The sequence below is a fragment of the Marmota monax genome, unplaced genomic scaffold, assembly GCF_021218885.2.
Source record: "Marmota monax isolate L192 unplaced genomic scaffold, Marmota_monax_Labrador192_F-V1.1 WCK01_AAM20220418_F8-fsc00020, whole genome shotgun sequence".
NCBI lineage: Eukaryota > Metazoa > Chordata > Mammalia > Rodentia > Sciuridae > Marmota > Marmota monax.
The window spans coordinates 18,439,572-18,452,423 of NW_026692912.1; the positions used below are offsets into that span (position 1 = coordinate 18,439,572).

The 12,852-nt window shown below is 57.5% G+C and overlaps 1 protein-coding gene and 1 long non-coding RNA gene across 6 annotated transcripts in view; one reads left to right on the forward strand and one right to left on the reverse strand.

The window, feature by feature from the left end:
* The first annotated feature begins 5,433 nt into the window (after window positions 1-5,433).
* Window positions 5,434-10,381, forward strand: LOC124097112 (uncharacterized). 2 transcript variants are annotated; one of them, XR_006853132.2, is made up of 4 exons: window positions 5,434-5,591; window positions 6,603-6,715; window positions 9,176-9,395; window positions 9,559-10,381. It is a non-coding gene; the product is annotated as an uncharacterized LOC124097112 (long non-coding RNA). The 2 variants fall into 2 exon arrangements; XR_009227443.1 differs by lacking the exon at window positions 5,434-5,591 and adding an exon at window positions 6,283-6,523.
* Window positions 10,382-10,457: 76 nt separating this feature from the next.
* Mapkap1 (MAPK associated protein 1) overlaps window positions 10,458-12,852 on the reverse strand; it is a 232,650-nt gene continuing 230,255 nt past the window's right edge. For all 4 annotated transcript variants that reach the window (XM_046451278.2, XM_046451276.2, XM_046451275.2 and 1 more), the window contains one exon: window positions 10,458-10,996. In XM_046451278.2, coding sequence (XP_046307234.1) covers window positions 10,871-10,996 — 126 coding nt within the window. In that variant the 3' untranslated portion in view covers window positions 10,458-10,870. The remainder of the gene's footprint in view (window positions 10,997-12,852) is intronic.

The window sequence follows — 12,852 nt, forward strand, 5'->3', positions numbered from 1 at the left end:
GGCTCTCGGGTCTCCTCTTATCCCTCGGAGGGCTTGGGCTGTCCGGGCTAATCACCGTGGGGCTCTTGCTGCCCATGGACCTGAGTTGGGGGCCCATGTGGCTGCTGTGTGGCAGCCACCTCGGCTGATGCAGGGTCATCCTGAGGTGTGGCCACCTTGACCCAAGCTGCCGTCGTCTGGCTGTGTGCCCATGGAGTTCTCGAAGCTGGAAAGTGGACCTGGGCTGCCTGGGGCCTCAGCCTCCCTGCTCTGGCTGGGTCTTGTTTTCCTGTCATCTGTTCAAAGGGACCCTGGGTCCTGCCCTGTGCTGTCTGTGCCCCAGCTTGTGCCAGCAGAAGGTAACAGTTGACTTCACAAATGTTTATTGGCACCTTACAGGCTGGCCACCGTGCTGGACTCTGAGCCTCGGGGCCCAGCCCAGGGCTTCCTCTGCTGGGCAGCATTTCCTGGGGTCCTCTGCCCGCCTCTGAGCACGCGCAGCCCCAATGCTGGCTCTGCCTTGGAAATCTCTGGTCTTCTAGCTCACTGGTCTCTCAGGGCATCATAGAGGAGGGGCATTAGCCCACTTCACAGATGAGGAAACAGGCTCAGCGAGGACAAGGGACACAGATAAGAGATGAGCAGAGCCAGGATTCCAACCCAGATCACGTGGCTCCAGAACCATGTTCTTCCCAGTGTCCCTACCGCTCAGATGAGAGCCATGAGGATGACAGTGTGGGCAGCTCTGGTCCTGCCCGGAGTCAAGGGCTGACGTGTGCCAGGCGCTGCGGCCAGCCTGGTGGCTTGCACGGCTGTGGGGACAGGAGTCAGTGTTTCTATGTGCACGTGAGTTTCTTTGAATCGTCTCTCACCATCTGGCAATTCCATCAACATGATTATTCGAGTGGGATCGATGTTTGCTGAGTGGGATGTGGGGCTCCTTTGGGGTCAAGTCCCACTTGAAGGTCCCAGGTGTGGGAGGGGGCAGCCAGGCCTCGGGCAGGGGTGGCTGGTCAGTGCGTTCATTCATTCAACAAGGTTCCTTTGTGCCAGGGTGGGAAGAGGACAGACTGGGGTCCTGCACCGAGCTCTCAGCCTCGGGCAGGAGTCAGACTGGAGCCCAGGAGGCCTCTGCAGGGTGGCCCGGGAGGGTGACGGAGGGTGATGTGCAGCCTGGAGGAAGGCGGGCGTGGCCCTGAGGATTGCAGGGACGTGTACAGGCGCTGAGGCTCGGAGGGGCCAGGTGGCTCGTCCCAGGCCACAGGGAGGGTGGCCAGCTGATTTGCCTGACTGCGCGCAGCACCCGCCTCCCAGTGCTGACGCAGCTTCTGAGCTGAGCGACTCCAGTTCTTGAGATAGGGCCACAGACCTTGGCAACAAGGGAAATGCTGCTTGTCACCCTGTTTGGAGCACAGTTCATGGTGGCCGTAAAAGGCTCTGGGGGTCCCAAGGAGAGCCCTGCTTAGCAATGTCCACCCAAACTTCTGTGTCCACAGAATCTTTCTGGGAACCAGGACACCTTTTAACAAATTCTGAGGAGCGTGTGCTCCTGTCAGACACTGATGGGGTGAAGCCAGTGTCATCCCTGCCCTCAGAGAGGGGACCGTCTGTGGTCACTTCCCTGGGTCCCCACCCTGGGGGATGGCCCTGGTCTCTGCAGGAGGCTCCTGGTCTTGGCCTCTACTGCCCCGACTTCCTGTGGGTAGGCAGAGAGCTCCCACTGGGCCCTGTCCCACTTCCAGAGCCTCAAGGAACAGTGCTCAGGGTGGGGGAGGGACAGCTTGGGAGGCTGAGAGGGACCCTGGGCGTCCAGGTGGCTTTGGCCTGGTGGCCTTGGTGTCTTCACCACCAGATGACAAGAGGGAGGAGGAGAGGTGCCTGGTGACCTCATCTCAGAAAGGGGGATTCTTGCCCCCGTGCTGGGGTGCACGTTGCTCTGGGGGGCCCCTTGCCTGCCCGGGCCTCTGTGGTGGCTGCTCCTGACTTCAGGGCCTGGAGCCCCTGAGATGGTACAGGCCGCGTCCCAGACCCCCGTGGCATCCTCCGAGAGCTGCAGGCCCACCCGCGGCGCAGGTGTGTGCATGGGCCAGCGCCCACAGAGGAACTCACACGACACAGGCGTGCACACACACCACAGGCACAGACATGCACATGTGTGCATACATGCACAGATACGTGTGCACCACAGACAGACACTCCACACGTACACGTGGGACTTAAGTCTCACACACTGACCTGTGCACACAACCCACCTCACATCAGACCATAGACACACACTGGCTGCTGTCCCTGGGGGCCCTGCCTCCCTCCTGGGCCCGGAAAGGTGGCTGCATGGTGGAGGCAGAGGGCTCAGAGTCAGAACTAGGTTCAGGTCCCCTGAGTGCCCCTCCCTGGCTGGGCAAAGCTCCCTCTCCTTCAGAAGACCCTGAGGCCGGGTTCTATTGCACCTTGACCTCTGACCCCTGTGGTCCACAGCCCCACGCAAAGGCCTCTGAGCCCAGGGAAGGTGAGAACCCTCTCTGCATCACCCTGGTCCCTCCTGTCACGTGACAAGCTCCTCTTGCCTCGGAATCTGTCCTTTCCAGGCTTCCACCAGCTTGTCATCACCAAAGGGACCCATCAGAGCCAGGTGGAGTCCTCAGCCCCTTGCTGCAGATGGGGACTGTCCCACCCGGCCCAATGGCTGCCTTAACAGACGTCCAGTCCCCTGAGCACTAGAGAAAGAGCCAAAGCCCCATGGACTGTCGGTCTCCCAAGAACAGGCTCTGAGCAGGGCCATTTCTGCACCTGTAGGGTGCTGAGGGCCGGGCCTGGGCAGGGTGGGGCCTGCTGATGGGTGCCGGGCTCACACCCTCCTGGGCAGGATCTCGCCTCTTTATCAGGAAACTGCTCACATCTCGTTAGTGGCCACCTGCCCACTAGGCAGGCCTGGCCCTGGGTCCTCCCATCGGCTCCTCGCGGCCTGCTGGGGGGCGGACACCAGCTGGAACCCAGACTGGCTGGGCTCTGCCGTCAGTGCACTGCATTGTGCCTGAGAAGGAGGAGGATGTAGAGCCGTCCCCTCACTGAGGTGGATCTTACGACCAGCTCCCAGCGCTGGGCCCCTCCTGTGCCCATCCCTGGCCCTCTCAGCAGCCCTACAGGGAGGTTTTGTCCCTTCTGTCCCCATTTCCCAGATGCGCTTTTGGAGAGATGGAGGGGTCACCCAAGAGCTCTGGTGCAGGCACTCATGGCAGCCTGGACCCCAATGTGGGCTGAGTGTCCCCAGTAGGACCCAGACCTGTCTCCTGAGCCCAGGGGCATGAAGACCCCCCTCATCCTGCCATTTCCGGACCTTCCTGCGCCTGGCCCTGAGGGTGGGGGGACTGTACTGAGGGCAACTCACAGGCCCATGCTGGGCTGCGCCCAGGGGCCCCCCGGTGGCTGGACCTGGGTGCACAGCGAAGTCAGGACAACATGCCGCTCTGTTCAGCACCTGGCTGCGCTTCTCCAGCCCAGAGGCCCAGATGCGAGGGTCCCAGCGTCCTGAGCAGGTCCCTTCTGCAGCAGTGTGAGGAGCCCGGACCCCAAGGCCAGCCGGGCAGCCGTGAGCTGCTCATGTCCTGGCACCGGGTGTTCCCGGGCAGCCTGTCTGGAGGGCTGGAGCTGTGGAGTCGGCAGTCCATGGGGCTTGGGCCTGATCTGTCACCCACACCTGTCACATCTGGAGCCCTTACAAGGCCGGCCACCGCCCTGGGTCTCCCCTCTTTTGTGGAGCCCACAGAACGTCTGCTTTCCCCAGGAACATCTCCCACTCAGGAACCCTGACATTGGTCCTGTTCCGGGGCAAGGTGACAGACAAGCCTGAGAAGGCCACCTGTGGGCAAGGGGTAGAACTGGGTCTGAACTCAGGTGGGCTGCAGCCTCCCCTCCCGGCCTAGGTCCTCCCACTCCTCCCCACCCCCAGGGAAGCCAGTTTTCCAGGAGGGAACTGACTTCTGACACCTCCCCAGGAGTCCAGGTCTGGGGGGAAGAGTGATGTCCGAGATGAGGAGGGCACGGAGGTTTGGGGAAACCTTGCTTCTAGAACATTCTCTCCTAATTTACAGCCTCCTCCAGCCGTTTTCTTCAACGCACATCAGTTAAGCCCTTAAAATAGTCAAGGGCTTAAAGAATGCTAAAAATTTAATGTATGTTAAAAGGGTATTAAATTCTAAACTAAAATTTACATGGAAATATGACATTAAAATATTTTTAGCTTTCAGGAAGCTGGGGGCTGGAATGCTATAATATAGACAAATTCTATCATTTTAAAAAGAATTAGCCTATTTCTTGTGGATTCCTAGTCAACGCACACAGAACCGAGCCCTGCCTGGGGCTCTTGGCTGAGGCAGGCGGGGGCGAGAGGAGGGCGGCCGGTGCCCCGGGAGGGAAGGCTCAGTTCCCGTCTGTGCTCTGGGGCTTCCCTGGTGGGGCTGGGCCTGCTCCTTGAACTCTGAGGCCCTGCCGGCCAAGGAGGCCGAGGCCAGAGTGTTCTCAGTGACTATGGAACTGGGTCTTATGGCTCCATGGCTACCTGTTCCTGGTCCCCAGCTGTGTGGCAGGCCTCTGCCCATTATCATATTTCTTCCTCATTGAAGAAGGTGGGATTCTGTCTCACTCGTGCAGATAAGAAAATGGCTCAGAGGAGTTGAGTAATGGGGTCCAGGGTCACACAGCACGGGGAAGAGGATTTTCATTCCTTCTCAGACTCTTAGGGCTTTTATTGTTCCCTGGGGCTGGAGCAGGGCCTTGAGCCCAGCCTGTCCCTCTCCCCACTATAGCTCTCATCTCTTTGGGGCTCTCCAGACAAAGTCCCCTCCCCTGCCAGGTGGGAGGACCTAGGGAGCACCACACTGTGTCCCCTGCTTTCCAAGGGCCCAGAACAGGTCTGGCTGGACATGCTCCACGGATGTCAGGGGTGGGCAGGGTGAGTCAGAAGCACCCGTTCTTGGCCACAGCTCCATGCCGGCCCTATGCTAGACCCAAAGATCCCTTGACCCGCCCCCGCCCCAAGAGCAGGTCTACCTGTGGGCCTCGCTTCTAGGAAGAGCCACGCAGGGCCAGGAGAGAGGCTGGGGTGTGGTGGGCTGGGAACTGCACAGTGTGCTGCGCCTCACGGTGTCCTCTCCTGCTCGGCCGCGGGAGGCAGGGGCTGTTCCTGGGACAGCAGGGTGGGGGGGTCCCCGGGTGCACCTGGGGTGACTTTAAGCTACCTGTCTCTGTGCGGCCGCCGGCCCTCTGTGCAGAGGAGCGGGAAGCCCAGTGGGCAGCTCCGCCGGCCGGCTGCGCTGGCCTCTCCGGGGCCGAGTGCGGGGCTCGGGCTGGCAGCTGCCTGGCCCCGGGAGGAATTCCAGCCGGGCCGGCGGGGCTGCGGCGGAAATGACCACTCAGTGCCTGGCCGGCCCCTGGCAGCCGCCACACCTCCGGGAGGCCACTCACTGGCAGTTAAAAATCTATTGTGACTTGTCAGAAAAATGAATAAATGGGCACATTAGCCCTTCACTTTAGGCTCAGCTCTGCCTGTCGCTGCAGGAGCCGGAGCGGCCGGGGCTGGGCGCTGATGCGAGTTTTCCTGTGGAGGATTTAAGCGGGTAATGAACAGGCCGGGGACACAATCCCATCACTTCACCAGTCACGCCGGCCTCCGGAGAGCGCCCTGTTGGGACTCGCCTTTGCGCGGAGGTGGTTGGTGGGAACAGGAGGTGACAGCTCCCCGCTGCTCCACTGCTTTCCCCGCAGGGGCCTGCAGGGGCTCATCGGGGCCTGCAGGGGCCACCGTGTTGGCCCTCCTGGGCCCAGAGAGAGGAGGGACGCTGGGGTGGGGGTGGAGGCCGGAGGGGGACAAAGAGCCTCAGGGGAGGGACTTTGCCTCAGTTTCCTCGTCTGTAAAATGGGGGCTGGGTGGGCATGAGGCTGGGGGGAGAAGGAAACCGTGATGTTTGCTGACAGCTTGGCAGGAGGTGGGCACTGGGGAAAGACCGGGAAGTGCTGATGTCACTTGTTTGCTGTGAGTCATATGCACCTATGGTCACATGCTGCACACACACAGGACTTGGGGGTTAAGGGGATTTTTTTTTCCCTTGGCACCAGGGAGTGAGCCCTGGGGTGCTCTGAGCTACATCCCCATCACTTTTTATTTTTTATTTTGAGACAGCGTCTTGCTGAGTCACGGAGGCTGGCCTTAAGCTTGTGAGCCTCCTGCCTCTGCTTCTGAATCGCTGGGATTACAGGCATGCGTCACTGCATCCAGTGAGGACCCGTGTTTTAATTAGGACAGCTGTGTATTTATTGGAGCGTGTGCCAGAAAACATGCGGCTCTCCAACTCCATGACTTCATGGCTATCCTTGTTTTGAATAGGGTTTAAGGTGGGGAACATTAGCCTAGATTAAAGGAAAATGTTAAATTGTAGACAAGTGGCCTGTGAAAGGTGACTTCTCAAGGTGTCATCTCAAGGTGGCAGCCCTTTGCTTCTCAAATATTTGTGGCTGAATCCTCGGTGGTTATATTCCCAGGCCCTCTGGGGTAGGTGTCAGCATGGGAGTGACCTAGTGGGTGGAATGTGAGTGGGAGTGGGTGGCAGCATGTGTTCCTTTCCACACAGCTTTGCAGATGTCCCTCCATCTCCAGCCCTCCCATCCCTGCCCTGGCCTTTGTGGAAGCCCGAGGAGGATGTTGGACCCACAGCTGACAGCTAAGGAGAAGTAACTTGCTTTGGTAAGCCAGTGAGGTTTGGGGGCTGTTTGTTACTGCAGCATAGCCTGGCACATCCTGACCAGGAAGCATGTCCAGTCCTCGCCATTGTCATTGTAAGGACCCAGTGTCTGAGTCCCTGCTTCCAATCCGTTTGGGAACGTACCTAGGCATAGTGGATTTTCTGATCATGCTATCTTCCCGAGGAGGTCATTATGGGAGCTCCACTCTGCAGATGCCAAAGCTGATGCTGACCTCACCCAGGTGGAATTTGTGGCAAATAGTCCTTAATCCAGGCACATTTGATTTAAAACCTTCCTTTGGCCTGTCACATCTGAGTCTGAGTCCTTCTAGTAAATTCAGGGATTGGCAGCAGGCAGAATTGCAGGTCCCTGAGGCAGAGACCTGTGTCCCGCCCAGGCAGAGGCCTGGCTCCTCTGTGCCTTCCTTCTGGGCGTGGAGGCAGCTGGGCTCTGGGGCTAAGCTGGGGTCCCCTCAGGGTCAGCACCACAGGGTAACATGGCATCAAGAAGAGGTGGGAGGACACACCAGTGTCACTGCTGCCATCCTCAAGCGCTGTGCACGCGGCTCTGTGCATCTGACCCATGGAGCCTCGACCCGCGCAGAGGGGCAGGCTTTCACGGCCGCTTATGGGCAAGGACAGTGAGGCACAGACAGGTCCACCCTTACCTGGAGGCACAGAGTGGGCAAGGAGAGGAGGTGGGCTTTGGTCCCGGCCTGGACACTAAACCCCAGCCACCCTTGACTGATGGGTCCCCAGAGCTCAAGTGGGTCCACAGGGTTTCCCCAACTCCAAGGCAGGAAAGTGACGTGACTAACTTGACTCACAGCCTGGGCCTGGGGGCCGGGCTCTGATTCCAGGTCTGTGCCCTGAGACCTCTGACCTTGAGTTCGGGGGAAGCCAGGCCCCTTCCTCCTGGAGGAAGGGAAGCAGCTCCGTGGCAGCGAGGCAAGGGTCGGGGCAGGAGTCTCTGCCAGAAGTTGGGGACACGTCCCATGCTGTGGGGGTACTGCTGACATCCTGTGTTGGCCACAGAGGACTGGCCTTGCCCTCCTGGGGCTTTCAGTTCCCTTGGGAGGCTGCGGAAGCCCTGCCCCATCCTCCTAGCTCAGGGACCCGCCATGTCACAGCTGTCCTGGGGCGCGGAGAGGGAGGGGCTTGTCAGGGCCCAGGAAGCTGTGGGGTTCTCTCCATCAGGACCGGGAAAGGCTGACAGGAGTCCCCTGCTCCTCATACCTGAGCCTGCTGGCCAGCACACTGGTCTCCAAGCGCTTACACCTGAGGGGTGGCCTGGGGCCACCTGCCCACCCCTTGGCCTCACTAGGCAGAGGTCCCGGCTGCCACGCTGGGGCTTCCATGCCCCCTGCATCCCTGACGTTCTGCAGCCCCTGAGCTGGGAACCGGGAGCCTGAAGCAGCAGCTGACAGGTCGTCAGGGACATGACAGGGCGGAGGCCAGCTCCCAGGCTTTGGCCCTGTGAAGCGAGGACTGAGAGGGACAGGGCCTGGGAGGGATGGTGTGTGGAGGAAGCTGCCGGCTCAGAGCCAGAGAGGCGCTGCACGGTGAGGAGGGCACCTGGGCTCAGCTGGGCGAATTCCGATCCACAGTCAAAGCCATCGTAGGCTCACCAACATGGCCGAGGTGGACGTGGAATCCAGCAGTGAGCAGCCACGGCCAGAGGCACGCAGCAGACTGAGAGGGGACGGTGACAGGCACTCAGCACCCTGAGGGAGGAGGCTGGACCGCATGACCTCATCTTCACCCCAGAACCCCTTCCCTCCTGCAGGGTTGGCTCACCGGGACTCTGAGGCCTGGCCAGCAACGACCCAGGAGAGCTGCAGGCTGCCAACCTCAGGGGGCAGAGGCAAGGGGCAGGGAAGAGCAAGGAGTGGTGCCCGCCCGTTGCTCGTGGTGTGTCTGGGCAGCGAGGTGACCCCAGCCCCGGGTCCTCCCTTCTGCAGTAGAAATAACGACAGGACCCACCAGGGGCTGCTGTGGCAGTGACATGGGATGGCGCACATTTTGCACAGGGCCGGCATGTGGCCTGCCTGCGCACAGTAGGCCCGCACAAGATGCAGGCGGTGGGCAAAAGCCAGCCGAGGTCAGGTCGCTCAGAACACGCTGAGTTCAGAGGCCCAGCTGGGAGAGATGATCCGCACTGGTATTTTGCGTCACGTCAGGCAGGAGTCACATGGGCACCAGGTCAGGTGGCTTGGTGGAAAACTCAAGTGGGCCTGTGTCACCTGGGTCGTGACAAGCTCCCACTCTGCATGCTGGGGCCGGGGAAGGTGTGCGATGCTCATGTCCTGGAGCTCATGGGCTGGCCTGAAGGCCCGGGGAGGGAGCGCTGAGGAAAACCTGAGTGTCAAGTCCTGGCATCTGGTGGTGGCCACAGTGGTCCCCTTAAACTACTCCTTGAGCTGGACGTATATTTTATGTAAACTGAGTGTGTTGTATTCCAGGGCAGGAATGGTACTGATGTGGTAACTGGAGGTGGTGACAATGTTGGTGTCACCCTTGAGAGAAGGGGCCCTGCTTCTTGCGCTGCTTCTCAGAGCACTGCAGAGACACTGGGCACCTTGTCAACTGCCAGCACCTGTCACCCCCAGAAGATTCCTGGTAGAGTCACCGTCTGCAGTGTTACGTGCTCAAGACTCAAGGAATGCAAAGCAATAGGCAAAGGTGGGTATTTACAGGACTTTTAATATTTTAATATTGAATGCCACAAGATTTAATGACCAAATTAGTCATTTACATTTTTCAAAGATATCTAAATAGAAAATTGCTAAAAATTCAAATACAGGTAGCAAGCTACAAATAATATTTCTTCTATTTCTGGGGGTAGGAATGGAAGACATTAGAAAAGGGTGCTCCTGTTGGCCGGATGAAGAGCAGAGCGAAAGAGGAAGTCATTAAAAGGACCCCTTGCGCAAGAAACCCACTTGAGTTGGAGATGTTTAGACACATCTCTTCTTGTACAATGATTTAAAAAATGTTTTAAATGCAGGCCGTCAGTGAGACATCCAGCTCTTGGTCCTGGCCAGGGACAGTAGAAAGGATGTCATCATGGGAGGGACCCTGGCAAGACCTGCAGAGGCATCTGGTGTGGCCAGAGGTGATGTCAGGGGTGCCCGACCCCTTGCCTTTCCCACCAGGGCGCGAGGTGGCAGGAAGGCGGCTTCCCTCCATGCCGCTTCTCCAGGACACGGAGGACGGCAGCAGCTTCTGGCCTGCGCATGCCGGGCAGGCACTGTATGGGGGATGGGAGGGGAGATGGGGCCCTTCAAAGCCTGCGAAGCAGAGACTCTTCCAGGTCCAGGAAAACCTGAGCGCAGGTCTAATTATCAGCAGAAACCTACACTTAATATTAAGAAATGGAGAGGCCACTCTAGCCGGGAGCAGCATGGCCCGAAGATGTCTCCACATCGTCCCAAGACCCATTCCTGAAATCAGAGGTGCTGGGGTGTGTTGAGGAGGAAGGCTCCTGAAGAGGAAAGTGACAGCCTTGGACACACAGCACCCTGCCCTTGTTCCTAACTCAGTTACTTCCTTAACTATCCTCAGAGCAAATGCACTCATTTAAACAAATGGCATAGTTAAAACTATTGACTAAGCCTTAAACATTTCTTCTGAGAAATCGAACCATAGCTTTTCCAATCTGCCTGTTCAATATGGGAACAGATTTTAAAGAGAATAACATAATCAATCTCCACCCCAAAGAATGGTCCATCATACCAACCATGATAAAGAGTACACCTGTTTATTAAAAGGAAAAAAGAAATATACACTTTGTTCTTCATTTGCTTTAAGAAATTTGATCAAGTTGCAAGGAAATATCTGGCATGGCTATGTACATCCTCGGGCAGGGTCATCGGGCAGTGAAGGCGGCTGGACAGCACATGGCTCTGCCGGGGGGTGGTCTGGCCCTGGGCATTGTTACTCAAAGCCACCACCAATCAGGCTGCAGTCCCCTGGCAATGTCCCCTGTCCTCCAACCTAGATGCCCCCTGGCCCCACCCCCTGCCCAAGAGCCCACTGACCCTGTGCCCGTGAGTTGGCCTCCCCCAAGCACTGCAGAGCACGGGGTGGGCTCTAGGGCCACCTGGCCCTGGCAGGCAGCTCAATCTGTGGCAACAGATTGAGGCTGGGGGCCAGTGTCACTGCTGCCCTGATTTCTTCTCCTTCTGGAAGCTGAAGCTTGTACGTCTGTTCAGTTTTCTTTGTTTTTGAGCAAAATATTCAGCCCGGGCGGTGCTTGCTCGTGATTCCAGGATGTAGTTAACCTAGGAAGCAAGAGGACACAGCTCGTCACTTGCCAGCCATGCGTGCTGCTTGCCTGGGTCAAAGCAGGGCAGGAGGAAGGCCCGCTCTGGGCTGGGTGCCACAGGCCCAGTGCTTTTGTGTGGCTGGACTCCCGGCACCCAGCACGCTGGCAGGAGGGATACGGTCCTGCTCTGGTTCAGGCTCCTCTGCCCCGAGTGCTGGGGCTTCTTGATCCTAGCCCCAGTGCCCACCCCCCCTTGAGCTGAGCTGCCCCAAGGTCTGCCCTGGCTGTGGTTCTGCCCTTGCCTACTCGGATTTGCACAGAATCTCTCCGAGCTTCACTTTCCATAGGAGACAGACGAAACCATCGTGGGGAGGACAGAGCAAGACAGGGCTCTCCATTCAGACCCCCATCAGCTTCCAGCACTATTTCCTTTAATGCTCCGGGGCCTTGAAGCCAAGGCTCATTCAACCAAAAGGAAAGGGAGGCTCCGAAAGGAGGCCGAGGGGGCTGAAGTCAGGGCCAGGGCCGTGAAGGTGCTCAGCCGTCTGCTGCTCTCTGCACTCCCCTGCGGGGGTGTGTATGTCTTTCGGGGTCACATGAGCAGCACCCACACTGCACAGAGCCTCCTCAGACACCGCCTGCTGTCACCGGGCTGGGCTTTGAGTGAACCCCATGGCTTCTCTGAGCCCTCACGTTTCTACAAGTTATAGAAATAGAACTAGTTTCTAGTCTAGAAATAGACTAGAAACCCAAGTCTCCTGGTGAGGGAAGACAGCTGGCACCATGCTGGTTCTACTCTGAGGGCCACTTGTCCTGGGTCTGGAGGGAGGGGCCTCTGCTTAGCCAAGAAGGAACCAGAGGCTCTGGAGGAGACAGCAAGAATGGCAGTTGCAGGACCCAGGCTCTGACACTGTCCCTCCTAACTTTCTGCTCTGATCGTCGCCAGCAGCAGGCGGGGAGGGCCGGCATGTGGGTCCAGAAGGCCTGACACGCTCGGCCACTGCCTCGCCAAGGCACCAGCTGAGAGCAATAAATCATGAGGCCTGCAGGCCGGGCGCACGTCTGGGACAATGCAGACAATGTATGGAAACAGGAGGTTTATCATTTTTAATAAAAGCAATCTTTGGATTATATTGTTTGCACACTCAGCCAACCTAGAGTTTTCAGTGTAGTTTTGGCACATGCAATTTGACAAAAGCATTTTAAAATGATCCTTAACAAGCCAACTATTTCCTAAATTTATTATCTTCAGTGCTTTGTGATAATCACATAGATAATTTTAATGGAAGATTAATGTAATAATCAAAAGATAAAAACGCCCTTTGGTCTGCCATTAGCTGGTTAATATGCTGTGGCTTAAAACTTGCACAATTTTATGCACTATAGAGTGTTTCACTTTCAATGCATTTTACAGCTTAAGGCATAAAAATATAGGGAGTTTTCATGGTCAATAAAGCCACAGCGTCCGTCACTCGATCACGAGAAGAACCTGATTTGAAGAGCCCAACGATTCCTCAGAGATTCATCTCCAAGCCTGCAGAATCAGGGACCACACATGGCTTAGCTCAATTACGTTCTGGTGGAATTAGGGCAGCTCTAGAAGTCCTCGGGGCCAGGTTCAAGTTGAGGCTCCACTCTGATGTGCTTTGTGGCCTTGAGCCTCCAACTCCTCATCTATAAAATGGGGACAACATCCACATTCTGCAGGACAGTTGGGAAGATTGGATGAGATAACGGACATGAAATATGTGTAGTCAGTCTCAAAAAATTGGGAGATGTTAATATTTCTACAAGGGGCGAGACACGATGAGGTGAAGTGACGGAGAGCATCAGCTCTGCCTCTCACCTCTCCTTGTAGCCTGTCCTCTGATG